This window comes from Microcaecilia unicolor, chromosome 2 (genome assembly GCF_901765095.1).
Source record: "Microcaecilia unicolor chromosome 2, aMicUni1.1, whole genome shotgun sequence".
NCBI classification, from domain to species: Eukaryota; Metazoa; Chordata; class Amphibia; order Gymnophiona; family Siphonopidae; genus Microcaecilia; species Microcaecilia unicolor.
The window spans coordinates 43,884,662-43,912,546 of record NC_044032.1 but is presented as its reverse complement, the minus strand read 5'-3'; the positions used below and the strand labels follow the sequence as shown (position 1 = coordinate 43,912,546).

At 43.3% G+C, this 27,885-nt stretch overlaps 1 protein-coding gene across 1 annotated transcript in view; it reads left to right on the top strand.

Annotated features, from left to right (window-relative positions):
* Window positions 1-26,370, top strand: part of ATP5F1A (ATP synthase F1 subunit alpha) — a 42,644-nt gene extending 16,274 nt beyond the window's left edge. Inside the window, exons 3-12 of the mRNA XM_030192893.1 lie at window positions 63-232; window positions 8,715-8,888; window positions 12,828-12,994; window positions 14,020-14,168; window positions 14,401-14,552; window positions 17,931-18,155; window positions 18,589-18,696; window positions 22,591-22,735; window positions 25,651-25,801; window positions 26,135-26,370. Coding sequence (XP_030048753.1) covers window positions 63-232; window positions 8,715-8,888; window positions 12,828-12,994; window positions 14,020-14,168; window positions 14,401-14,552; window positions 17,931-18,155; window positions 18,589-18,696; window positions 22,591-22,735; window positions 25,651-25,801; window positions 26,135-26,216 — 1,523 coding nt within the window. The 3' untranslated portion in view covers window positions 26,217-26,370. The remainder of the gene's footprint in view (window positions 1-62; window positions 233-8,714; window positions 8,889-12,827; window positions 12,995-14,019; window positions 14,169-14,400; window positions 14,553-17,930; window positions 18,156-18,588; window positions 18,697-22,590; window positions 22,736-25,650; window positions 25,802-26,134) is intronic.
* The last annotated feature ends 1,515 nt before the right edge of the window (window positions 26,371-27,885 follow it).

Below are 27,885 nucleotides of genomic sequence, written 5' to 3'. Positions count from 1 at the left end.
AAAGGTCCTAAGAATTATATTTAGCACTAATATGTTTGTTTTTGTTTTGTTTTTTTCTTTAGGCACTGCAGAGGTATCCTCCATTCTTGAGGAGCGTATCCTGGGTGCTGACACTTCTGCTGACCTAGAAGAGACAGGGCGTGTGCTGTCCATTGGTGATGGAATTGCTCGTGTGTATGGTCTTAGGAACGTTCAAGCCGAAGAGATGGTGGAGTTTTCTTCAGGGCTGAAGGTAGAGTGCAAAGTTTGGGACTGGGCAAGTTTAATCCAGAGGCAGCACTGAGGCATAATATGAAATTTTCTGTTAAATTAGTCGGTTGGTCAGTGTTCTCCCCAGGACCTTCTGAATGGGTGCATCATCATCCAGCTGATTTTACTAATCTGAGTCCTTTGATGAAGCTGGTCAGTTATTTAGTTCTGAAGTGAGCACTGGCTTGACGGTGAGTGCTTTGCACCTCAGTGTGGAAGACGTGGTATTAATGGCTAGTTTCTGTTCCCAGACTGACTTGGGATTCTGCAGGAGTTGCATTCAAAGCCCCTGTGGGTAGAGTGTCTCAGCGTTTGTTCAGAACTTAACATGTTAATGGCCAGTACCTATATTAGCTGGCTCAAAACTGTTTGCTGTGGTATTTGAACTGAGCTGAGTGGTGATATAAAAATAGAGGAAACTCCCTGGCTACTTGTGAATGAAGACCACGGTGCTTAAAGTTCACTGGAGGCTGGTTCCAATCAATGCGTTAAGCTTGATGAAAAACTACTAAGCCAAATAACATAGGCAGCCGAGATCCCTCGGGCACCCCCGTTTACTGTTTTATCACCTTTACTGAATAAAGACTTCACACATGTTATTTGTTGACTTGGCACAACTTGGCCGCAGCTTTATTTAAATATAACAACATATCTTAACCCTGGGCATACCCAAGCCGCTTCAGCCTCTGGCTCAATAACCCCCAAATTTGGGGGGGTGCGTCTTATAGTACGAAGGTAGATTTGGCTGGCTGGCTGGCAGGCCGCCCGCCCTCCGAGTTCAGGGATCGCCGTCAGGGTTACCTCCTCCTCCCCCCCCCCCCCCCCCCCCCCCCCCCCCCCCGGCCCTGTCACCACTTCTCCCTACTCACGCGATCTTCCCTGGTGGTCTAGTGACGTCGGGGCAGGAAAGAGCCCCCTCTTTCCTGCCCAGCGCGCTGCTCTCCATCCTCCTGTATGCAGCCTGATGGTCTCCGCGAGATTCAAAATGGCCGCCGAGACTTCAATTCTCGGTGGCCATTTTGAATCTCGCCGAGACCGTCAGGCAGCAATGCATACAGGAGGATGGAGAGCAGCGCGCTGGGCAGGAAAGAGGGGGCTCTTTCCTGCCCCGACATCACTAGACCACCAGGGAAGATTGCGTGAGTAAGGGGAGAAGTGGTGACGGGGGGGGGAGGGGAGGAGGTAACCCTGACGGCGATCCTGAACTCAGAGGGAGGGATTCGGACAAGACGCACCGGAGCACCTAAGTTTTAGAGGAGGGAAAAAGGAAAAAAAAAATTTTCCTATTTCCCTCCTCTAAAACCTAGGTGCGTCTTATAGTCCGAAAAATACGGTAATATACCAGAGAAATTGTTGTTAGGTTTAACAGACTGGTTCAAAAATTCTGTCAGATGATCAGTCTTTCCCACATTTGGTGATATTGTTCTGACTCCTGTCCTGAAAAAGTCTAATGGTGATTTGTCATCTCCCAACAATTACCGGCCTGTGGCTCCAATTTCTTTGTTTACAAAGGTTTATTGAAGGTTTTGTTTCACAACTTCCGGATAGATATCTAATTGTGAAGGGTGAAGAATATCTTTTTATCATGCTGGGTTTAGGAAAAACCATAGCACCAAGACCATAATAGCTTCTATCATTGCTCATGGCAAAGCACGTTTGAGTCAGGGACAAAGAGCTGTAGTTGTCCAAATCTTTTATTGGTTTAAAGGATTTCTGACAACTAGGAGGTATATGGTTCAGAAGGATGGTGTTAATTCACCCTGTTGGAGCCCCGGATGTGGTGTTCCACAGGGGTCTCCTCTGACTCCATTATTTAATCTCCTCTATCCTCTGGGATATCTGTTAGAAACATTTAAGGTTCCTTTCTATATCTATGCTAATGATATCACTTTACTATTTCCATTGGCAAATGACTGGGCAACTACGTTGGCCCTAGTATCTTCCTGTGTAGGTCTGATAGAACGTTGGATCATAATTAAAAGGCTGAAATTAAATAGTGATGAGACCACATTTTTATGGCTAGGTCCGACAAACACACCAGAGTTTTCCCAACCATTTACTATCGGTATTAATACCTTCTCATTTGTATCTAAATCTAAAATTCTAAGAGTTGAGGTAGACAGCTCACTATCATTTATCTATTGTGACATCACTGGTCCAGACCTTTTTTTGATGATGATAAAATTAAGATCAGTTTGCAAATACTTTGAACCAAGTACCTTTGGATTGCTGGTTCAGGCTTTACTATCTAAGCTCAACCACTGCAATATTATTTATATTTGCTGCACTAAAACTTTGATAAAGAGATTACAGTTAGTCCAGAACACAGCCACATGACTAATTTTCTCTCTAAGATTAGATTCTGCTTCAGTACGGTTGCAAAGACTTCATTGGTTACCCATATATGCAAGATGCAGATTCAAGCTCTGTACACTGACATTGAAGAATCATATACGGTGATGCTCCTCTTTATCTGACAGAGTGGATTTCATTGTTGCAAATGAAAACCATATCCAGAACTAGTAACCTAATGCTGTTAGCTTTTCCTTCTGTCAGACAGGTTACCAAATATAGGATATTTAATTCCTCTTCATGTGGTACTTGTTACCACTACAATTTTGAATCTTGACCCAATTATTATGCTTTTAGGAAAGCTGTTGAGACATTTTTATTTAATATGAGTTGATTGTAACCTCAGATCTTGTATGCTGATTTGTAATTGGAGGTATATTGTTTTTTTTTATTATTATTATTGTGACCCGCATCAAACCATTTGTGGCATTTGCAAAATATAAGCATCAATTAACATAACATCCACTGGACTTGCACCAGCATCGAGGGGGTCTCCACTTGTTTTGACGTTGGGTGCTGATATCATTGGACACGACACCGAGGATGCGCACGGGTTCAGTGCCGTCCTTGTCAGCACCAGGGGATTGAAGTCTATGCATCAGGGAAAGCCCAAGAAGCATAAGCACTGGTTTTCCTCGAAGCACGACGCCAGGAGCACTGTGACATTGGATCCTCTGATGCCCAAGAAGCACCAGCCCTGGGAGGACTGCTCCCCCTCCTTAGAGGTGCTGGTGCACAAGTCATCGAGCAGCCTGGTTCCTACCACCAGTCTGGCATCGATGCCTTCTCAGGCTGCCTCTGCCCTGGTTCCATGCCTTTGTTGATGTCCACCTTTGGCTTTGGAGCATGCTCCGAGAGGAGCTGGCATGGTTACTGCAGGAGCCTCCTGCTCAGGCTTCAACTGCGCTTGCACCACCTGTGGAACATCCCCAGGCCCTCTCTGAGGCTCCGGTGCCCAGATCTTCGACACTGGCGCCTCGCAGGATGTCAATATCGGCATCTGGACATTCAGTACCGCGCTCAACATCAGGGGAGGAAACTTCCCTGGAGTCTGAGAGTAGGGCTCTTGGGGCATGGACCTTGCTCCATCAGGCTGAATATGCAAGAGAGTCTCTGATTGGGACCGCTTTTGGGAGCCAGATGAGAATCCACATTACTTCTCGTACAGTCCTACCAGCTCTGTGTAAGCCTGTACTTGGAATCTTCAGTGAAGAGTATACTTAGTCTGGTGGACTCTACCTTCAGATCAAGCCATAGAGCTTCGCCAGCAGGCCGACAAGCAGATAAGAGTGTAGGCATTATCTGGCCAGGGATGCCTATGATACTTTTGATATTGCATCCAGATTGTCTGGCATGGTTGTGGGGATGTGCATGCGCAGTCTGTCATGGTTGCATGTGACCTCAAACCAGCATTTCATGAAAGGTTGGTGGCTGTGCTGAGGGGGCAATTTAAGGTTGGTGGCTGTGCTGAGGGGCAATTTGGAGAAAAAGTGGAAGAAGTCGCTGACCTCATTAAGAAACACATGAACAACATCCACACTGTCTTTCTGCATCGTCTTCAACAAGATGATTTTCCTGTGGGCCTAGGCAGTGACCTATTACTCTCAAAGGTGTAGGTGCCCATCTCCCGCCAGCTCCCCAGTCAGAGTAGGGCACGGGCTTTTGACTGGATCCCGCAGAGCATAGCTGCTCAACGAGTATCCATCCTGGACGGCTTACCGGTCAGAGGGAAGCTAACTTTTTACCAACACAGATGGCCCCTGGTGGCCCTTGTAACTTCTGACTGGTGGGTTCTTCAAATAGTCTGTCTCAGGTATACTGAATTGGTGTCTGAGACCACCAAATTGCCTATTGAGAGCGTCTCTCACCAGCTCTTAGCACAAGCAGGTACTTGTAGAGGCTGATATTTGGTAAAACACGATTCGAGTGCCAAACCTCTCCGAGAAAAGCTGCACTGGCTCCCAATCAAAGAAAGGATCATCTTCAAAATCTGCACTCTATTCCACAAAATTATCTACAGCGTAGTCCCAGGATACATGACAGACCTCATAGATCTACCAACCAGAAACAGAATCGGATTATCACGATCATACCTAAACCTACATTACCCAAATTGTAAAGGACTTAAATACAAAACAACTTACGCATCCTGCTTCTCCTACATAAGCACACAATTATGGAATGGACGCCCAAAAGCTGTGAAAACAATCCATGACCATCTAAACTTCAGGAAATCACTAAAAACCAACCTCTTCAAAAAGGCTTACCCCACCGATCCACCGTAAATCCCCACACCCAGCAACACAGCATAACCAATGATAGTACTGGACAATATACAATCTACATTCCCTTCGACCCTCATGGTGCCTGATAACACACCTACCTCATTAGACCACAATATACCCTGTATTTGTTATCAACTGAATTGGCGAACGCCATTACGGTACTATGTAAGCCACATTGAGCCTGCAAATAGGTGGGGAAAATGTGGGGTACAAATGTAACAAATAAATGTCCTGAGCGGTCAAACCCATGCTACCAGGGGAAAAAGGGAAGGGATTCTATTCCAGGTACTTCCTTGTGATCATAAAAAGGGGGGGGGGGATTCTGGCTCATCCCCAAATAAATTTCTGATCAAGGAAAAGTTCAGGATGATTTCGCTGGACTCCCTTTTTTTCCTCTAATTCAGGTAATAGATTGGCTGTGCTTTCTTGACTTAAAGAATGCCTATACCCACATTTTGATACTTCCTGTGCGTGGAAGTATCTCAGATTTCACATGGAGAAACGCCACTTCCATTATCGCATTTTGCCATTTGGCCTGGTGTTTCCCCCCAGAGTTTTTACCAAGTGTGTAGTGGTAGTCACAGCATATCTAAATGGGGGGGGGGGGGGGGGGGGGGGGGGTTGGTGGTGGTATGTGTTTCCCAAGTTGGTCCTGGAGTTCCCCCATGCCAGTCAGGTTTTCAGGATATCCTCAATGAATATGCATGAAATTCATTTCCATACACTGCCTCATTATATGCAAGTCTTTTTCATGCATATTCATTGTGGATATCCTGAAAACCTGACTGGCAAGGGGGTACTTCAGGACTGACTTGGGAAAATGCTGACCTAGACAATTGGCTGGTAGGCCACATGGCCTCAACAGCACATGTTACTCCCATGGCACATCTCCACTTCAGTGGCCTAGTGGACCTTAGCTTCCCAATGGTCTCAGACGACGGAGAACCTAACAGATGTCATTTGCTTTCTCCCGGAGCTGCTTCACGCCCTTCTCTGGTTGACATGCAGGTCCAATTGGACCCTGGGACTTCCATTCCAAATTCCACAGTCTTGAAAAGTATTGACAACGAATGCATCCAACCTGGGTGGGGAGCTCATGTAGATGGGCATCACATTTGTGGCCAGTGGTCTGTTCAGTTCCACATCAATCTGCTGAAGCTGTAGGCCATTTGGAACGCATTAAAGGCTTTCAGAGATTAACTCCAGAACCAAAGTATTTGCATTCAAACAGACAACCAGGTTGTAATGTTCTATATCAACAAATAGCGGGCTATGGATTCTTACCCCTTGTGTCAGGAAGTGGTCGGCATGTGGCAATGGGCTCTGCTTCGCGGTATGGACCTCTGTGCCACTTACCTTCCCAGCGAGAACAACTGCCTGGCAGACTGAGCAGGATGTTGCAACTGCATGAGTGGTCTCTCAACATGGCCGTATCCCGGAAGATCTTTTGAGAGTTGGACAACCCCTTGGTGGATCGTTTTGCTACTTACCTGAACAACAAAGTCCCTCAGTTCTGCTCCAGGCTTGGGTCACACAGCAGTCCAGTGTCAGATGCCTTCCTCCTGAATTGGTGACAAGGGGTCCTGTATGCATATCCTCCCATACCTCGTATAGAGAAGACTTGACTGAAACTCAGTCAAGACCAGGGAACAATGATTCTGATAGCTCCTTACTGGCTGTGGCAGATCTGGTTCCCTGTTCTTCTGAAGTTATCCTCTGAAGATCCGTGGAGATTATACTGTTTTCTGACCCTTGTCATGCACAACAAGGGTTCCCTTCATCCCAGTCTCCAAGCTGTGGCCCTCACGGCTTGGATGTTGAGAGCATAGAACTCGAACCCCTGGGATTGCCTGATGGCATCTCCTGTGTCTTGCTGGCTTCCACAAAGGATTCCACTAAGAGATGTTACACTTTTTTTTTTTAAGTGAAGGAGGTGGTGTGAGGGCAAGGCCTTAGATCCCTTCTTTTGCCCTACACAGAAATCGCTTGAGTACCTCCCACACTTCCGAGTCTGATTTGAAAACCAACTCTGTAAGGGTTTATCTTAGTGTAACTTGTGCTTATCACTGTGTGGAAGGCAAGTGCATCTCTGTATAGCCTTTTGTTGCTCGCTTTATGAGAGGTGACCTATTACTCTCAAAGGCGTAGATTCCCTGTGAAACCTTGCACTGTATCATGGGATCTCAACATGGTCCTCACCCAGCTGATAAAAGCTCCTTTTGAGCCTTAGAATTCCTGTCATCTGAAGCTTTTGTCCTGGAAAGTTCTGGCAGTTCAGCTCACAGAGTCTGTGTGCCCCAGGCCCTGGTAGCTCATCCACCACATACTAAGTTTCATCACAACAGAGTAGTTCTCCACATGCACCCTAAGTTCTTTCCTAAAGTAGTGTTGGCGTTCCATCTTAACCAGTCAATTGTTCTGCCAACATTTTTGCCAAAATCACATGCCCATCCTGGCGAAAGTGTACTGCGTACCTTAGACTGCAAGCAAGCCTTAGCTTTCTATCTGGAGCAGACTAAAGTTCATAGACTGTCCACCCAGCTGTTTGTTTCTTTTGACCCCAACAGACTGGTGGTGGTATTGGCAAATGCACACTTTCAAATTGGATAGCAGATTGCATATCCTTTGCTCACATGTCGCTGCTCACAATGTCCGAGCCATGGCTGCGTTGGTAGCCCACTTGAGATCAGCCTCCATAGAGGAGATTTGCAAAGCTGCAACATGGCCTTCAATCTGCACATTCACATCCCACTACTGTCTTGATCAGGATACCTGACGCAACAGTCGGTTTGGACAGGCATTTCTGCAGAATTTGTTCAGTGTCTAGAATCCGACTCCACCCTCCTAGGCCCTCTTTTATTCTGTTCTAGACTGCACCTACAACGCTACTTTGTATAGAATTTCAGGTTGGTTGATGATTTGATCTTGCTGTTTCAAGATTCAATTATCCTAACTTTCTTGTTTTTGGTGAGTCTGGTAGCTAGGGATTCCCACGTGAGAATAAGGCCTGCGTGTCCTCTGAGAAAGCAAAGATACTCACCTGTAGCAGGTGTTCTCTGAGGACAGCAGGCTGATTTTATTCTCTCATACTCTCCCACTTCCCCTAGGAGTTAAATTTAGTTGTATGTTTTCATCTGCTTTTTGCTTTTCCACCTGACTGGAGGACCCGTGTTGGGTGGGAAAGCACCAACACGCGTGGTGGGGTGCTGCTAGAAGCTTCTACGTTACTTGCTAGTCAGTGTCCGCACAGGGCTTCATCAGATGGCATCACCCAGATGTTAGACTAATCGGCTTGCTGTCTTCAGAGAACACCTGCTACAGGTAAGTAACTTTGCTTTAGAATTTCTGGATAATGTGGGGTAATTCCTGTGAATCTGAACCTAAGCTTGTGGGGACTGGCAAGCAAGGGATCAGGCTACATAGATGCATATGTCTCTTCACGAATAACTACATGTTTTGTTAGAGATCTCTTAAGTGTATTAGCGCTAAAGCTTAAAGATCACAAATGAGTATGGTTTTCAGGATAATTACAATGAGCAAGTTAACTGGGTTGTTAGGTGAAGGTGTGCAACTCTGAGAATATTCTGAGCTTGTTCACAGGGCAGTACATTTAATCATGTTGTAAACCATTCAGATGTGATGAGGACATTTTCTTCCAGAACCCTGACCATCAGTGTAGATGGGCTACAGGTATATAGCCAGCCTTTCACCCAGTTCTCCCTTCCTTTTTGTGGTTTCCTGTTGGTGAAACTGGCATTGATTACTACTGTTGCTTTGATTGGCGCACAAAGGTTATGTAAGGTAACATTTCTCTGCTATGATTTTTAGGGTATGTCTCTGAATCTGGAACCTGACAATGTTGGTGTTGTGGTCTTTGGTAATGATAAACTGATCAAGGAGGGCGACATTGTGAAGAGGACAGGTGCCATTGTGGACGTTCCTGTTGGTGAAGAGCTGCTGGGCCGTGTGGTAGATGCCCTGGGTAACGCCATTGATGGAAAGGTAAACATGGATGAATTTAGCAGTTCACTTTTATATTTTTCTCCTATCTTTTTTTTTTTTTTTTAATGTTTATACCTTTTCGGTATCCTGGTCTTTGCACTCTGAGTTCTCTTTAGGACAACAGGACAGCCAATAAAGGGCTCCCTATTACCCAATGTCTGTCTCCAGTGGAGTGTGGGGGGAGGGGCACAAAACACCCTTGTCACCTCTCGTTTAGACTACTGCAATCTGCTTCTTGCTGGCCTCCCACTTAGTCACCTCTCCCCTCTCCAGTCGGTTCAAAACTCTGCTGCCCGTCTCATCTTCCGCCAGGGTCGCTTTACTCATACTACCCCTCTCCTCAAGACCCTTCACTGGCTCCCTATCCGTTTTCGCATCCTGTTCAAACTTCTTCTACTAACCTATAAATGTATTCACTCTGCTGCTTCCCAGTATCTCTCCACACTCGTCCTTCCCTACACCCCTTCCCGTGCACTCCGCTCCATGGATAAATCCTTCTTGTCTGTTCCCTTCTCCACTACTGCCAACTCCAGACTTCGCGCCTTCTGTCTCGCTGCACCCTACGCCTGGAATAAGCTTCCTGAGCCCCTACGTCTTGCCCCATCCTTGGCCACCTTTAAATCTAGACTGAAAGCCCACCTCTTTAACATTGCTTTTGACTCGTAACCACTTGTAACCACTCGCCTCCACCTACCCTCCTCTCTTCCTTCCCGTTCACATTAATTGATTTGATTTGCTTACTTTATTTATTTTTTGTCTATTAGATTGTAAGCTCTTTGAGCAGGGACTGTCTTTCTTCTATGTTTGTGCAGCGCTGCGTATGCCTTGTAGCGCTATAGAAATGCTAAATAGTAGTAGTAGTAAATAAAAGCGTGTTACAATGTTTGATTTTATTGCATTACTTTTGTTGTAGTCTATTGATGAACCTACATTTTTGAACAAGTGAATTCAGTCTTTTAACATTTTTCTTCTTGATTATTGTCATGGCATTGGAATAAGTAATAGCAGATCTCCCCACCCCAAAGGAGAGCAGGGTGGACAGAGTGACTTTGTTATGGGCAAAGAAACCCCTAAAAATGAGCACTAAAACTCTGTTTTCCTCTAAGCTAGCACTCACCAAATCTTTCCTGCTACATTATAACATTACAGGCAGCCAGGCTGTCAGGATTTTTACAGTAAATGAGAGAGAAACAAATGATAAACTCAAATTGTGCAAATCTCTCATGCTTGTTCATTGGGTTTCTGCTAGGTACTTGTGACTTGGATTGGCCACTGTTAGAAACAGGATACTGGGCTAGATGGACCATTGTCCGACCCAATATGTTCTTATCCTGACAGCATGATCAGTAGTAGGAAGCCCTGGGTTAAACAGGGAAGTATTGAGCTGAGTGACTGACATCTACTATAGTCATGATTTGGTTAGATGCTTTAAGCATCTTCTCCCTAATCCATTAAAAAAAAAAAAAAAAATACCTTTACAACTTGAAAGACATCTGAACTCAGCATACAGTGCTTACTAAACCTGCCCAGGATATCCACAATGAAAATGCATGAAACAAATTTGCTTACAGCCAATCTTAATTTATACAAATGTAATCCTGAATATTTATTTTGAACAACCTGACTGCTTTTTGGGGTGCCTGGTACAGGCCTGTGAAGCCCTGCATAAAAGCTTCAGAATTCCAAGTAAAACTAGTTTTGAGTCAAACTATATTTGTTGCTGGTCTCTGCCTGCAGATGTGGCAGTGATCTCTTGTCCCTAGGCCTTTGGCTTTTCTGAGACCTGGAGCTGGAATTTGTCAATTATACAATAGTAATAGGCTTGGGACATCTCTGTGACAAATCATAATGTCAACACAGCACAAAATGTTTTACTGTACCAGGAACATGCACAGCAGCATACTTTGGTTAATCCCTATGAATTTGCCATAAAGTTCTTTGTACCATTCAATCTATCATGCAGCTACATACCCTGTTTCCCCAAAAGTAAGACAGCCCCCGAAAATAAGACCTAGTAGAGGTTTTCCTGAATTGATAGATATAAGGCCTCCCCCGAAAGTAAGACCTAGCAAATTTTTGTTTGAAAGCAGGGCCACTGAGAGCCGGACAAGGCCCCCCCTCCACCCATCCTCTGTCGTTCCCGGAACTAACCTTAAACGCCTCCTTTCGCCTTCGCAGCAAGCAGCAGCAGGGCAGATCTCTCCTTCCTTCCGTGCCCCGCCCTCGCAGACGTTACGTCAGGCGAAGGTAAGACACGGAAGGAAGGAGTGGCCTGCCCTGCTGCTGCTTGCTGTGAAGGTGAAAGGAGGCGTTTAAGGTTAGTTCCAGGAGCTACGTAGGGCGGACGAGCCAACCCCGATGTTTCCCCGAAAAATAAGACAGCCCCTGAAAATAAGACCTAGTGCATTTTGGGGGGCAAAATTAATATAAGACAGTGTCTTATTTTCGGGGAAACACGGTAGTAAGTTCTGTACTGTAGGAAATACAAATATAGCAAGTTTGCCTTCCACCAGTGCTGGCATTTTGCTGCTTAGTGGTACATATTTACCACCTTCAGCTGAGCCTTCAGTCCTGTCCTTGCTAAGTTTCTGCTTTAATTCATTTACAGCTTCAAGAACTTTGACAGCCCTGATCTCCTCATGGTCTCACTGTTCTGGCCCTGAGCCCAGTGTTGCCTTCCCATCTCTGCTCCTTCCTTTTATCAGTTTGTTTCTTTGATATTATACGCCCTACAGTTTCTTTTTGTCATCTTTGAGCAGTACCGGTTCCAGTAGCTTGATTATGTACCCTTGATCTGTCACTCTGATAGCCATGAATGAAACATTTTGAAAGTACTGAACAGATGCAGATGGTATGGGAAGCTTAGCTAGAGTTATAAAATGTGCGTTAATATGGCCTTTGCTTCTTAGCATTGGGTAGTAAATGTGATTAAATAGAAAGAAGGGGTATCATTTTCATTGTGGTATGTTGGGCACTTGTTTGTTTGAATTTACCCTGCACACTGTTGTGGTAAGTGATTATAGTCAGTGGTGTGCTGGAGCGGGCTCTCACAGGCTCGCGAGAGCCATTTGTTAAGTTTTTAAGAATTTTGGGAGCCGGTTGTTAAAGTAGGCCTCCCCATGGCTACTTTAACAACTGACTCTCAAAATGTGGGCTTGGGCCCCATCCTGAATTCTCTTTTACTTTGCTGGCAGTGATGCTGGCCCCACTAGCCAAGTAAACAGACTGCTGCTGCCCCTGCTCCTTGTTTCTGACTCTGAGCATCAGGTTGGGGCTTTTCATGCAAGCGCAAGAAGGTTCCATCATGCTGCTCAGAGCCAGAAACAAGCAGCAGAGAATGGTGGCCGTCCATTTATTGGCTGGTGGGGCTCGCCAAAGGTATGCCTAGCGTACCCTCACAAGGGAGGGGAGAGAGAGGCATGTATTCTCCCCCCCCCCCCCCAAAAAACAAAATTTCAGGGCCGGCTATGCCCGGAGAGAGAGCCTGTTGTTAAAAATTTACCAGCACACCCCTGATTATAGTATTAAAATTAGACTGCACCTTTTTGAGTCTCCAGCAGCATATTTAAACTACTAATAGCAAGTGCCATTTATCGGTGTTTGTCATTGTTCTGAACTTTCTGAATGGCTTCCCTGCAATTTCTGTACATGTCTGGCAGCAGCTGTAGTTGGAAGAGTTCTATTGCTGGACCCATTTGGTCTGTATGAATGTCATGTGACTTGGTTCTAGATGTATCTACTCATAGAGAATTACTAGGGAACTGGCTACATAATTTTGAAAGTAATAACTTAACTTAAAATCTCCCCCCTCCCCCCCAATTAAAGATGTAATTACTATTTGCTGGTTGTGTACTATACAGCTGTCTTGCAAGTTACATTTTGAAAAGAATTGTTTTGGGAATTACTAGACCAAATGTTACGCCTTGTGTTTCTGTGCAGGGTCCACTTACCTCTAAGATACGTAGAAGAGTTGGTCTGAAAGCACCTGGTATCATTCCTAGAATCTCTGTTCGTGAGCCCATGCAGACTGGCATCAAGGCTGTAGACAGTTTGGTACCAATTGGCCGTGGCCAGCGTGAGTTGATCATTGGTGACAGGCAGACTGGGTAAGCTTTCAGTAACTTTTTTTATTAAATGGGATGCACTGCTGCCAGTCTTTTATAGAAATCAGCCACACTTCTGGGGAAATGCTTTGACACCAAATTGTGTGACCTTTGTTGGATCACCCACCAATGCTAGCCACAGAAAAGAAACAAAATGGGAAGCCAATGTAATGACATTTTTATATTTTACTGGTGTCTAGCCAGTTACTTTGTGTGAAATGAGAATTTTTGGGTGTTAGGCATAACTAGCTGCTAGTTACATATCCCGAACATACCTCAACCTCCATTTCCCTACTTGCAAGGGCGTGAAATACAAGACGCTACATGCGTCAACCTTTTCTCACACGAGCACGCAGCTTTGGAACACACTGCCACGCAACTTAAGAGCGATCCACGAACAAGCATCCTTCCGCAGACTACTGAAGACCCATCTATTTGAATCAATTTACGGAAAGAACCAAAACACATAGAGTCCACACTCACTGTTCATCAATGCATCATACATCCACTTATGATCTCCCATCCCCTATAATTCAACACTACTCATACACTTACTCACAGAAATATGTACACCATATGCCTTTGTGTCTTAACACTGCCCTTAAGCTTCATGTTGACGTCCCATTGTGATATTCCTAATGATAATTCGATTATCTCGCATAATTTGTACAATATAACCCATAACCAAGTTGTAACAAATGTATTTTCATTATTCTTACCTTATTGTAAGCCACACTGAGCCCGCAAATAGGTGGGAAAATGTGGGATACAAATGCAAACAATAAATAAATAAATAAAATACAGGGTATAACCTCTAGTAGTAGTTCTAGGCTTCGTAAAGGATGAGGTCTAGTTGACAGGTGCAGTCGTTGGTAATAAGTGTTTGGTAGAATCCTTGAGCATAGGTGATAAACTAGGATTAGGCTATACTTCCATCCCCGGAGTGAAGTATTCTTGGCTTTACCCAGGCACAAGTCCTTCATGCGACTAATGATAGTTTTAATTGTTGGCCTTTTCCCCTTTTATAGTAAAACATCCATTGCTGTTGACACAATCATTAACCAGAAACGGTTCAATGATGGAACAGAAGAAAAGAAGAAGCTGTACTGTATCTACGTTGCCATTGGTCAAAAGAGATCCACTGTGGCTCAGCTGGTCAAGAGGCTGACTGATGCAGGTATTGTAGAACGAGATGCAGCAGAACAATTTCTTGTGAAAAGTGTGTTGTCTTAGTCTGGGTAGACTGCTAGTCCTTGTAAAATGGGAGTAGTTATATAGTACTTGATAATCCAAACCTTTTTGTAAACTCAGTGAGTGAAGAGAGAGAAGTAGATGGCTGCCTTTAAATGTACATTCTTGCACATTTTTATATTGGCCTCTAAGCCTACAAACCGCTGGTTCTTTATCAGATGCCATGAAGTACACCATTGTGGTTTCGGCCACAGCCTCAGATGCTGCTCCTCTTCAATATCTGGCTCCCTACTCTGGCTGCTCCATGGGAGAGTACTTCAGAGACAATGGCAAGCATGCGCTGATCATCTATGATGACTTATCCAAACAGGTAAGAGAGAATCTTAGGAATCTGTGCTTCGGGGAAATGTTGCAGTCGTATGTTAACAGGGTGAGCTCAGTTGGACTTTTGCCTGGAAGATGTTCCTGGGTTTTGCACTGCACAGTTGAAACCTACTATTACACAGTTTGTGTAACAGAGAATTCTATTTTAAAATGTGAATGAAATATTTTTCCAGCCTTTCTTTTTTTTTTCAATCCTGTCTTGTCTCTTATGAAGAAAACGCTGCCTTGATTTTCTCTCCTCGCATGCTATTCTTGACCCACTACAATCTGGTTTTCGCCCTCTCCACTCAACTGAAACTGCGCTTACTAAAGTCTCCAATGACCTATTACTGGCTAAATCCAGAGGTCTCTATTCCATCCTCATTCTTTTTGATCTTTCCGCTGCTTTTGACACTGTTGATCACAGCATACTCCTCGATACCCTGTCTTCACTTGGATTCCAGGGCTCTGTCCTTTCCTGGTTCTCTTCCTACCTCTCCCTCTGCACCTTCAGTGTTCACTCTGGTGGATCCTCTTCTACTTCTATCCCTCTGCCTGTCGGCATACCTCAGGGTTCTGTTCTTGGTCCCCTCTTTTCTATCTACACTTCTTCCCTTGGTTCATTAATCTCATCCCATGGCTTTTCCTACCATCTCTATGCTGATGACTCCCAAATCTATCTTTCTACCCCTGATATCTCACCTTGCATCCAAACCAAAGTTTCAGCGTGCTTGTCTGACATTGCTGTCTGGATGTCTCAACGCCACCTGAAATTAAACATGACCAAAATCGAGCTTCTCATTTTCCCCCCAAACCCACCTCCCCACTCCCCCCGTTTTCTATTTCTGTTGATGGCTCTCTCATTCTCCCTGTCTCCTCAGCTCGAAACCTTGGGGTCATCTTTGACTCTTCTCTCTCCTTTTCTGCTCATATCCAGCAGATCGCCAAGACCTGTCGTTTATTTCTTTACAACATCCGTAAAATCTGCCCCTTTCTTTCCGAGCACTCTATCAAAACCCTCATCCACACCCTTGTCACCTCTCGTTTAGACTACTGCAATCTGCTTCTTGCTGGCCTCCCACTTAGTCACCTCTCCCCTCTCCAATCGGTTCAAAACTCTGCTGCCCGTCTCGTTTTCTGCCAGGGTCGCTTTACTCATACTACTCCTCTCCTCAAGTCGCTTCACTGGCTCCCTATCCGTTTTCGCATCAAACTTCTACTAACCTATAAATGTACTCAGTCAGCTGCTCCCCAGTATCTCTCCACACTCATCCTTCCCTACACCCCTTCCTGTGCACTATGCTCCATGGATAAATCCTTCTTATCTGTTCCCTTCTCCACTACTGCCAATTCCAGACTTCGCGTCTTCTGTCTCGCTGCACCCTACGCCTGGAATAAACTTACTGAGCCCCTACGTCTTGCCCCATCCTTGGCCACCTTTAAATCTAGACTGAAAGCCCACCTCTTTAACATTGCTTTTGACTCGTAACCACTCGCCTCCACCTACCCTCCTCTCCTCCTTCCTGTACACATTAATTGATTTGATTTGCTTACTTTATTTTTTGTCTATTAGATTGTAAGCTCTTTGAGCATGGACTGTCTTTCTTCTATGTTTGTGCAGTGCTGCGTACGCCTTGTAGCGCTATAGAAATGCTAAATAGTAGTAGTAGAAGAAAAGAATGCCATTGTCTGCTATACTTTGTGTTTCTCCCTTTGTTGCACTTTTTTTCTCAAACTGTCTTCTACAATCGTTTTCCTACTACTGTTGTGCTTTCTTCCTCCACACCCTTATCCTTTTTCTCCTGATGTCTTTCTGTGACCTTCCACAGTCTTTAATTCTCTCTTTCTTCAGTTCATAAGTGGGGTGGGATGAGATGGGGAGTCTAGGAGCAGAGGTACTCTTCTTTCAGCCCTGCTTCCTTCCGGCTGCCCTCTAGTTTCCTACCCAGATATTATCTATCGTCTGTCCAGTTTTATTTCTCATCTTTTCCTTGAAGCTTTACATTTTTGTTTGTGGTATTCTTCCTCTTTTCTCATACTCGATGAGAGTAGCAGCAGCCCAGGGAGTAGGGAAGAAGTGCTGGCTATAGTGTGGGAAAACAGATCGTGCAGATGGTCTCCTCCCTACATCCTGTCTAGAGTATGGAACAGGTTATGCTAATCCAGGACAAGGGGCCATTATTCCAAATGGTATTCATATTACAGTGCAGAAAGTGGGTAATTTGCACCCTGGTTACCAAGTATAACGGTGCCGGGGGGGGGGGGGGGGGAGGTCTGTTTGATACTTGGTCCTTGTGCCCTGTGTACTGTCAGGATTCAATAATGGCAGTGTACAGGAAGAAGACAGCAACTGCTAGGTTTTTGGCACGTTCTTCTTTGGTGTCCCCTATTAAAAGACACTCGCTTACTGCAACTCCGATGTGAGTCATTAACCTCATGGAACATACACACTTTGATTTGCTGACTTGTACTTCATGCAGAAATCTACATGGAAGACATAGGTTAAAGTTGTAGAGTGTGTGAGGGTTTTGTTTTTCAAAATACAATGTCAAGATACATCTTGGCATGAAATATGGAAAGTATACATTAACAGAGGACAACACCACAATGGTCAAAAAGGGAGAACAGATTATAATACCCACCATTAGTGTCACCAAGAAAATAGTAATCAAGAAAGACTAATTTTCAACCATCTATACATCAATTATAGGGCAAATAACACTCAAGAACAAGGTAGACTAATTAGTGTGGAGTAGAAACTTCTAATAGTAACTTATCAAATAAAAAAAGCCAGTTTGAGTGGCCTCCAAGAAAACACATTTCACATCCTAAAATACACATTTGCAAGGGTATTTCAATAGGAAAGATGCCCCCTATCGAGAACATTCGGACCCAAAATAAGAAATTGTTGCCTCTTCTATTACTCACGCAACATTTGGAAGAATCCAGATCTTTAATCCATAGAATAATCATCTCTACATTGAAAAAACTGTCTTAATTTAATATCTCTATCAAGATCTGATGCTGAAGTGACAAATATATCTGCAAAGGAAATGTATATAAAATATATGATGGAAATGCTGAAATTTCCTGAAGGATTTATTCCACCTTTTTTTTTTCTTTTAAATATTCTTGTTAAATCTAAAATGCCTGTTCAGTCGAGGCCTTGGTGGATTCCTTAGAACCAATTTCTTCAGATCAGGCTACTGGCTTAACTATCGTCCTTGAGGTATCTATTAAGAAACAGGAGACTGGTATTTTTAAAAGATTGCTAAATTTAAAAAAACGTAGTAATGCATCAGAATGGTTCACAAGTGTTTTATGTGACTAGAAGTATTCTTGGTCCTAAATATTGTGAATGTTGTTCACCTGTCCTTGCTTACAGGCTGTTGCCTACCGTCAGATGTCTCTGCTGCTACGTCGTCCTCCTGGACGTGAGGCTTACCCTGGAGATGTCTTTTATCTGCACTCCCGTCTATTGGAAAGAGCTGCCAAGATGAATGATCAGTTTGGAGGTGGCTCCCTGACTGCCCTACCTGTCATTGAGACCCAGGCTGGTGATGTGTCTGCATATATCCCCACCAATGTCATTTCCATCACAGATGGACAGGTGAGGGTTTGAATGGATATTGTCATTGTGGGCACTTCATAAAGAGAAAATAATTTGGATTTTGTCCTTTCCACAATAAGTGGACACAAGTTACTGTGCAGAATTTGTGAAAGACTCTTGAATGTGTCTGTGGGCCTTGGATAGCCTGTACTTGTCCTAACTTTTTACTGCTACTGCTGCCATTAATCCTTTTTTTTTATGCAGTACTACATGCTTACAGTCTAGTCAAGACACACGGACAAGTTGAGGTTTTCTTTTCCTAGTAGTTCAATTTGTATTAAACATTGATCAAACTTGCATGTGTCTCATTTTGGAGTAGTGTATATTTTGTTTATGTAGTGCAGTGCTCTAAAGATTAATTGATGAGGAATTTGTAAACCTTATTGTTCCTGAATATTTAGGGTCAGAACTTATCTTCATTGTATCTCTTTAGATTTTCTTGGAAACTGAATTGTTCTACAAGGGAATTCGTCCTGCCATCAATGTTGGTCTTTCTGTGTCCCGTGTAGGTTCTGCTGCGCAGACTAGAGCTATGAAGCAGGTAAGCGTGATATCGTCAAATCTTTGTGAAGAAATCCATTTTTTTTTTCGGTTAATGACACAGGGACAAAGTTTGTCCCCGTCCCCATCTGCACAAGCCTGAAACTGCTATGTAGTAAAACACCAAAGATATAGAAAGAGATGCACTTACTCCTATACTGTGCAAACTATAAAGATGGCACATACCAGAGATGGTGTTAGGCAAGTGCGACTAAGGCAACTGCCCTTAACACCTATCCAGAGAGAGAGAAGAGCCCTAAATGTTACTTGTGTTGAAATATATATATTTTGATTCTATATTTTATTCTCCACCAGTTACCTATAAGGTAATAAGATTTACATTTGTAAGAAAAGGGGGAATTAAATATTATATTTGTGAAATTACATTAACCTGCACTGCAAGGTTTAAGAACATGTGCTCAGAACACAAAAGGCCATATATTCAACTTAAAAAAAATTTACAATACAGGTAATGTAATAATGTTACAAGCGAGAGGTAGTTTTTAAGAATCTTGCTTACAGGAGAAATTTGCGACAAGATAACAGGTCTGAATCATAAATTAACTTACAAAGTCTGTTGTCCAAGGTAACAGGAGCCCAGAGATCCTTACAGCAGCCAACAGCAGATCAACAATTTCATGCTTGAGTTCTTTGAGTACCCTTAGATGTATGCCATCCAGTCCAGGTGATTTACTACTCTTTAATTTGTCAATTTGGCTCAGTACATCTTCCAGGTTCACTTGGATTTCTTTCAGTTCCTCTGCATCATCGTCCCTGAAAACCAGTTTCGGTACAGGCAGATCTCTTACAACTTCTTGTGTAAAGACAGAAGCAAAGAATTCATTCAGTTTCTCCGCTTTGACCCTGTCCTCCCTGAGCACCCCTTTTGCTTCTTCGTGATCTAACGGTCCCATGGATTCCCTTGCAGGCTTCCTGCTTCTGATGTAACTGCAAAAGTTGTTACCATGAGTTTTAGCCTCTGCAGCAAGTTTCTCTTCATATTCTCTTTTAGCCTTCTTTATTAATGCTTTGCATCTGACTTGCCTGTGCTTATGCTGCTTCTTATTTTCTTCATTTGGGTCCTTTTTTCCATTCTTTGAAGGACAATCTTTTGGCTGTAATTGCCTCTCTCTTTTTTTTTTTTAATTTCACCTTTTAACCATGCTAGCTGACGTTTTCTTTCCACCTTTGCAAATATGTGGCATGCATCTGAACTGGGCTTCTAAGATGGTATTTTTGAATAACATCCACACCTGATTTAGTATCCTACCCTTTGCAGCTGATCCTTTTAATTTCTATTTAACCATTTTCCTCATTTTATTATAGTCACCGTTTTGAAAACGCAGCTACAGTAGATTTCCTTTGCGGGTTCATCCCAGATAGCTTAAACTTGATCATGTTATGATCACAGTTTCCCAGGCGACCCAACAGCCCCACCTCTCGCACTATGCCCTGCACACCACCAAGGACCAGATCCAAAATGGCTCCCCCTCTTGTCGGTTCCTGAACCAGTTGCTCCAAAAAACAGTCGTTTATTACATCTAGAAATTTTATTCCCTGGCACTCCCTGATGTAACATTTATCCAGTCAATTTTCCAGTTTTCCTAATCTCTGTAAACATTTCTTCATCTGTCAGTTCGTTCTGTCCCAGCAGACGGTAGTACAGCCCTACAAGAATACTCCCCCCCCCCCCCCTTCACATATGGAATTTACATCCATAATGATTCCACGCTGCTATCTGTGTCATGTGAAATGTTTATTTTATTTGAGTCAGTTCCCTCCTTTACATATAGTGCAACCCCACTCCAATTAGAGCCTCTCTATCATTGCAATACAATTTGATCCCTGTTAACACAGTGTCCCACTGATAGGCATCTCAGAGACTTGGTGGAAAGATGACAATTATATCTACCTCACCATTTAGTGCTATATATTCTAACTTTCCCATCTTATTTTTTAGGCTTCTAGCATTTGTATACAGGCACTTTAAATTGTGCTTTCTCCTTTGATCTACAATCTGCTTAGAAGTTGAAGGGAGTAATGTGCATCCTTTATCCTGCTCACTCATAAGCACACCTGGCTTACTTTCAGCATTGTTGAAACCTCTCTAAATGTCCTGTTTCAGTAGTATCATTCAAGGATACTCCACACTGAACCATGCGCTCTTGGGTGACTGTTTAAAAGCTGCTCTTTCTGCTTTTTAAAAGTTAGCGCCAGCAGCCTGGTTCCATCCCGGTTAAGGTGGAGCCCATCCTTTCGGAACAGTCTCCCCCTTTCCCAGAATGTCACCCGGTTCCTAACAAATCTAAATCCCTCATCCCTGCACCATCATCTCAACCACTTATAGAGACTTTGGAGCTCTGCCTGCCTTTTGGGTCCTGCGCGTGGCTATCTGTTAATACTGTGGTACAAAGTTCAAGTTTTAAAACTAGGGGGAAAAGAGTATGGAGATTAGTTGATCGTTTGCTTTTTTTTATATTTTTATTCTGCCTATCACTAACCTACAATTTCTCCTTTAAACCCCAATCTTTTAAGTTCCCAAAGCACAAGGCAAAATAATGTTCACTTACCAGAGAAATGTCCTCTTCTCTCAGAACTTCTCAGAAAGCACTGTAAATATTATACCAGATCTTAAAACACCAATACATCATCTAGTGAGAAAACAAAACAAAAGGAACAGCTACAGATCTCCACACAGAAAACTGTCAGCAGAATACGGCACCTTGGTCACATGTACAAAACAGACCCTCAACAAATATGAAATAAGGGACCACAGATCAGTAATAGAGAATGAAAGCAAAAACCGCCTATACAGCAATACTATTGAAGTAGAAACTGAAATACAAGATAGTAAGAGATTTGCATTTCCCAAATCTGACATTCCAAATAATTTCAGAATAAAATACCCTGTTTTTTGAGTTGTCCATTAGACATGTCTTCCTCTGTCTGCTATCCATCTTGTCCAGTGTTTCCCTTGTGTCCCTATCTTGCCCTATCCATATCTCCCGTCTGTGCCCCCCCTCTTCTCTTCTTCCTGCACTCCTAACTCCAGGACCATCACCTTTCCCTCTTCTTCCCCCAAAGTCCTCCAAACTTGCCTTGTCACTGGTAGCTATTAAGGAAGGATGCCCCTGGCTGGCCATGGTGGTTTTGGTTCTTTGTCATACCCACCTTCTCTGATACATCTCCTTATTTCTGCATGGGCAAGGACTTGGCAGAGGAAAGAACCCTAGAGACGGACAGTGGTAGCTTGTCTTAATCACTGGCACTGCTGGCAACAAGGCAAGTTTGGAGGAGCACAGGAAGGGAGAGGCAGTCTGGGCTAAATTTACCTATGGGCAACTGGGTGATTGGGAACCCTTTATACATCTGCCCTTTTTGCCCATTAGTAAAAGCAGCCTTAAGTGTGATAGTGTAGCAGTAAACTGTCCCAAATTTTTAGGTTACCTATCTCAATAGCAGGTTTTGTGACAAGAATATCATTCTACCCTATGGACTTAATCTTTTGGATAGAATATTTAATGATCATGGGATGGGGGACTAATGTAGCAGCCATCCTACTTTATCCATGGGATGGGGAAAATGCAAAGCTTTCTTTTCCTACTTCTCTGGTGGTACCACTCCATTACCCCAAGTATACGCGAGTTTGTGTTGCAGAAGACATGTGAGTTACATTGATGAGTTAAATAATTTACATTTTCAACTAGTTTATTGTGAAAAGAAATACCTTGCAGTTGGGGGGAATTGCTTTTCATTAGTCTTAGCTGACTAACTCGAGGCTGAAGTATGAATTCAGGTTTATGGGAAACTTTAAAGATGAGCAGTTGGTGTGGAAAATCCTTTTACATGCTGTTGTCTGAGATCTGATCTGGTGGAGTCTTTCCCTATCTTCTAGGTGGCTGGTACCATGAAGCTGGAACTGGCCCAGTACCGTGAAGTGGCTGCTTTTGCCCAGTTTGGTTCTGATCTGGATGCTGCCACTCAGCAGTTGTTGAATCGTGGTGTGCGCTTGACTGAGCTCTTGAAACAAGGACAGTATGGTGAGCTCATTAAAAACACTTATTTACAGCTGTCCTGGGGAAATTTCTATCAGCACTTCATACACACATTTAAAGTTTAAAACACCATCCTACTGGTCCTGTAGTTCGGACAAAACTGCCCTCACAACCATGCTTCCTTGAAGCCCTCAAAGAACATAACCCCTTGAAGTCAGTGGTCCAACTACACTCTTGAGATCCAACTTTACCCCCCCCCCCCCCCCCCCCCCCCCCCCCCCCCCCCCCCCCCCCCCCCCCCGAAGATCAGGTTGATCTGTCCAGAGTTCAGATGGCATGCTTGTACCTGCAACCCTGAGTCTTTTATGCAAGGCACAGTTTGTTCCAAGAGCAGCACTCCCGACTTGAATGCGGCTCTCAAGGTACCTACCACTAGAGCTGCATGGTCAAGTGAGCTGATCCCACATTTAAGACCATTTCAAAACTCAACTGTTGTAACTGCTTTTTATATTGACTTCCCAGCTGAGAGCATCCAGACACTTCATGCTACGAAAAGTGTGGTGGTGCGAGTAGTTTTTCTGATTACTCTGTTTCAGCAACCGATTGATTGGTTACCAGTCTCAGCCAGGACAAAATTTTAGGCTTCTAATGCTAGTTATGCAACGATGACTACAGATATCTGCATGGAGCTTCATACGTGCCATGTGTATCACTGACACAGAGTGGGTCTTCAAGCTGAGAGCTTGTCCAGTATACATGACACTTAAGGTCTAATTTCCCTGATGAGGCAGATTACCACGTCTTTGTGGGAGAATCCACATATTTACTAATGTTGTTAATATTTTGAAACACCTGTTTTCCCACAATTAAGTCATTTTATTAATTAACCAACTGACTAAATAGTTACTCTGTTCTGTACTTCTGGGATCCTTTCCTAGGGGACCATGAGCTGGATATTATTTGCATAAAAGCAACCTGGGTTTAGGAGTTTTGAAAAAAGTACAGTGTAGAGCCATGGCGGGATCTTTCCTCTGACAAGACTCGGGAATTAACTCTCCAGTAAAATATATCTAAGATCAGATGCACTGGAGTAGTTTAGTACCATCATCATAATTGCCTCTGTCCACAACCAGCAATGTGTGCAAGGCATCAAACATGGAGACCACCATAGTGTCTATACTGTGACCTGGGTGAAAATCATGGCTAGTACCAAGCAGGTTTGAAAAAAAAAAATGTAATGATTATTCTGCAAAACATCTTAATTGCCTGCTTTAACTGTCTTGAGACCTAAAGGGGTGAACTATGACCTGTGGGACAAAACTAGCCTGATAATGCCTTTTCCTTTTATCCTTAAGGGCTATTTGCACCCTGGCTGGTGGCGGTGGCAGTTAGTTCCTCCTCACCTACCCACCCCCTTTTACCTTTGGGGTTGGTGGCTCCATGGTCAGGTGTTGTGGGGAACAGTGTTTTCACCACAAGCCCAGCTACCCTATAGGCAGGCAGCGGTGGCAGTGAACCTGAAGTCAGGCGTGTTGCAAAAATGTAAGATCCTTGTACACTGGGGGGTGAGCCAATACCGTGTCACAATAGCTATAGGTAGTGAGGTTTTAAAGGCAGCAGGGCTGGGTCTTTCCCATGGCTTACTAAGTACTAACAGATGAGCCATTTTGGAGGCTCAAGTGTTAGTGGCTCATATATCTGATACACAGACCTTTTATGCTTCACCTCCTAACCCCTGGCACCTGATGCAGTACAGGAGCTGCTAATGGAGCCCTGTGTCTGAAAAAACAAATATCTATTGGCTCACTCATGCTCTAAAATGTGCATGGTCCCCCTGAGGTTAAACTTTAATATGCTGCCTTACCACATCTGAGTACAATACATGCTGTTCCACTTTTAAATGTATTCTACTACCTCTGAAACCTAATACAGCACAACTGCAGAATGAAGATAGATATACTTTTTGAGGATCATTCAGTAAAATTTAACTGTCTTAACATAAAAAAGGGTAGGTGACTCATATCTATATCCTTTACTTTTAAATATTTTATCTGTAATATTGTTTATATTGATAATCAGATAGTAGGATCAATAAAAATGTATGGTTTCCCAGCCAAGTTTATAATATTACTAGTAAAAAAAGGCCCGTTTCTGACACAAATGAAACGGGTGCTAGCAAGGTTTTCCTCGGAGTGTGTATGTTTGAGAGAGTGTATGTGAGAGTGACTGTGTGTGAGAGAGAGAGTGAATGTGCGAGTGTGTGTGTGTGAGAGAGTGATTCTGGGTGCGAGTGTGTCTGTGAGAGAGAGTGTGCGTGTGAGAATGAGTGTGTGCAAGTGCGTATGTGAGACAGTGGGAGAGAGAGAGAGTGTGTTTCACACAGATACAGTGTGTGCGAGAGAGAGAGTGTGTGTGCGAGAGAGAGAGTGTGTGTGAGACACAGACTCTCTGTGAGACTGAGTATGTGAGTGCCTGTGTGACACATAGAAAGTGAATGTGATACAGTGTGAGAGAGAGAGTGTGTGAGAGAGAGAAAGACATTGACTGAGAGAGAGTGTGTATGTGTGACACAGATACTCCCCCCCCCCCCTCTCTCTAGTGTCAGCCCCCCACCCCCCTCTCTTTGGTGTCTGAGCGTTACTGTGCAGGATGCTGAGCTCTGGCTGTGCTTCAAGGAACTGGCCAATCCTATTTAATAGAATGCACCTCCAACATTCTGAAGCCGAGAAACCTCGTGTGGTTGGTCACTTCTGCTTGTGACGAACCCGGAAGTACGTGATGTCAATTCAGGAGATGGATACAGAGAGCAGGAATGCCTCAGCCATGCAGTCAGCTTCAGAATGTTGGAGGTGCGTTTTATTATATAGGATGTTGTAATTCAGCAGGGTCCATGAAGTGCCAAGAAATAGTGTATTTGGTATGTATTCATTTGTTTATTGCTGTAACATTTTATTTTCCAGTACCTATGGCTATTGAAGAACAGGTTACAGTTATCTATGCAGGTGTCAGAGGTCACTTGGACAAACTGGAGCCTAGCAAAATCACAAAATTCGAGAATGCTTTTCTTGCCCACATCCGAAGCCAGCACCAGGAGCTTCTAGCCACTATCAGGTAGAAATGCTTCCTTTTAATAGTAGTGGCCTTAAGCCTTTACTTAACAGTATGTGGTTAAAAAGCACAGCCTTTGGAATGTACTATCCAGTCACATGCATGCTATATGTTTGAAGTCTGTAATGTACAGAACTCATTTCTTTTACAGTGAGTCTCCTAAAAAGGCTGTTTACTTTTTTTCTTGTTGGTTTTAGTGGTGCTTTGATAATTCTTGCAAAATTTTCCAATACTTGAATATATCAGTTAACTTACTGAATGTAACTCACCTTGAGCTACTACTGAAAAAGATGTGAGCAAAATCTAAATAAATAAACTTGTGCTTCTTTCAAACAGGGCTGATGGGAAGATCTCCGAACAGGCAGATGCTAAACTGAAAGACATTGTTATAAGCTTCCTGTCCACTTTTGAGGCTTGAATCCCCACCTGGATTTGTTTAACATACAGTTCTGTTTCCCTCACTTGTTTTCAAGTATTCTGGATCCATTCTAGTTAAAGTTATTGAAGCACTTTGTGCTTTTAATGTACAGAAATGTCTCTAATGGAGAATAAAGGTGTTCCATAAAATAGAACTGTTCCGTTCCTTGTTTGTTGATACTTGTGGGAAACAGTGTGAGAAGATTGTGATTTCTGCTGACAGCCCAGGTTGCTTGAGGCTCTTTTTACTGCTTCAGTGTCTAGTTCTGGAATTTTCTTATACACTTTGTATATAATCACTTAATCATTAAAAAAAAAAATGCTTGATCAGATTTGATTCCAGGGGAGGTGCACACTTTTTACAGAAATACAAAGACATTTTGTTAAGTAAATGGTAAGTAAATTTCTTGTTAGGAAATCCATTAAAGGGATGTGTAACTTGTATGTATATCTAGTTTTCAACATTTTTATTGATGACAATCAGAATTAGACGTATTCCATATCTGGCCTGAATAACATGGCCACAACATAACATATATAACAAAAACTAGTGTATAAGTCTGTCATCAACTTTGCTTTTTCCCCCCTTTTCATCCCCCCCTCCCACAACTTGTATGTATATCTAATTATACATAATTTTATAGGAAGTGAAATGTTAGTCTTATAAACTTATCTAATATAGAATATATGGGAGTAACAAACAGAGCACATATAGTTCTAACTATGAAGGTGTTATAGAGGAAAGGCCTCGAGAAGTCCCCAGCCTACAGATTAGCTTCGGGGACTGGACTTACTCATCATTGGCCAAAACCTCTTTTACTAGTATTTCATTATATACTTAGCCATCTCTCTCCTCTTCAATCTGTTCAAAATTCTGCTGCACGACTAATATTCCGCCTGTGTCGTTATGCTAATATTAGCCCTCTCCTCAAGTCACTTCACTGGCTTCCTATCCGTTTCTGCATACAGTTCATACTCCTCTTATTGACCTATAAGTGCATTCACTCTCATCTCTCCCTACATTCCTCCCTGGGATCTCCATTCAGTGGGTAAATCTCTCTTATCTGCACCCTTCTCCTCCACTGCTAACTCCAGACTCCGTTCCTTTTATCTTGCTGCACCATATGCCTGGAATAGACTTCCTGAGCCGGTACGTCAAGCTCCATCTCTGGCTGTCCTCAAATCTAAGCTAAAAACCCACCTTTTTTGATGCTGCTTTTAACTCCTAACCCTTATTCACTTGTTCAGAACCCTTATTTTATCATCCTCACTTTAATATTCCCTTATCTCTTGTTTGTCTGTCCTAATTAGATAATCCCTGCTTGACAGAGCTTATAGTTTCTTCATGTTCAAGTGTACAGCGCTGCGTACGCCTAGTAGCGCTATAGAAATGATAAGTAGTAGTAGTAGTCTAAAATGTAAGAGGACAAAAATAGTGATTAAAAAAAAAAAAAGTGAGTGCATGCCTAGTGTAGCAGAGTGATAACATTTTTGCTTTTTCCCAGTAGTTCAGGTCCTTGACAAAACTTTCTAAGTCAACAGATTCAGGGCCTGACGCTGGCAGCAGTATCAAAAGTAATCAGCTCAGGTTCCTCTGTCAAGCCCTGCCTCCTTGTATATAAACCAGCAGGGTATTGGGTTTGGCAGAAAAAAGTGAGCAGATGTGTGAA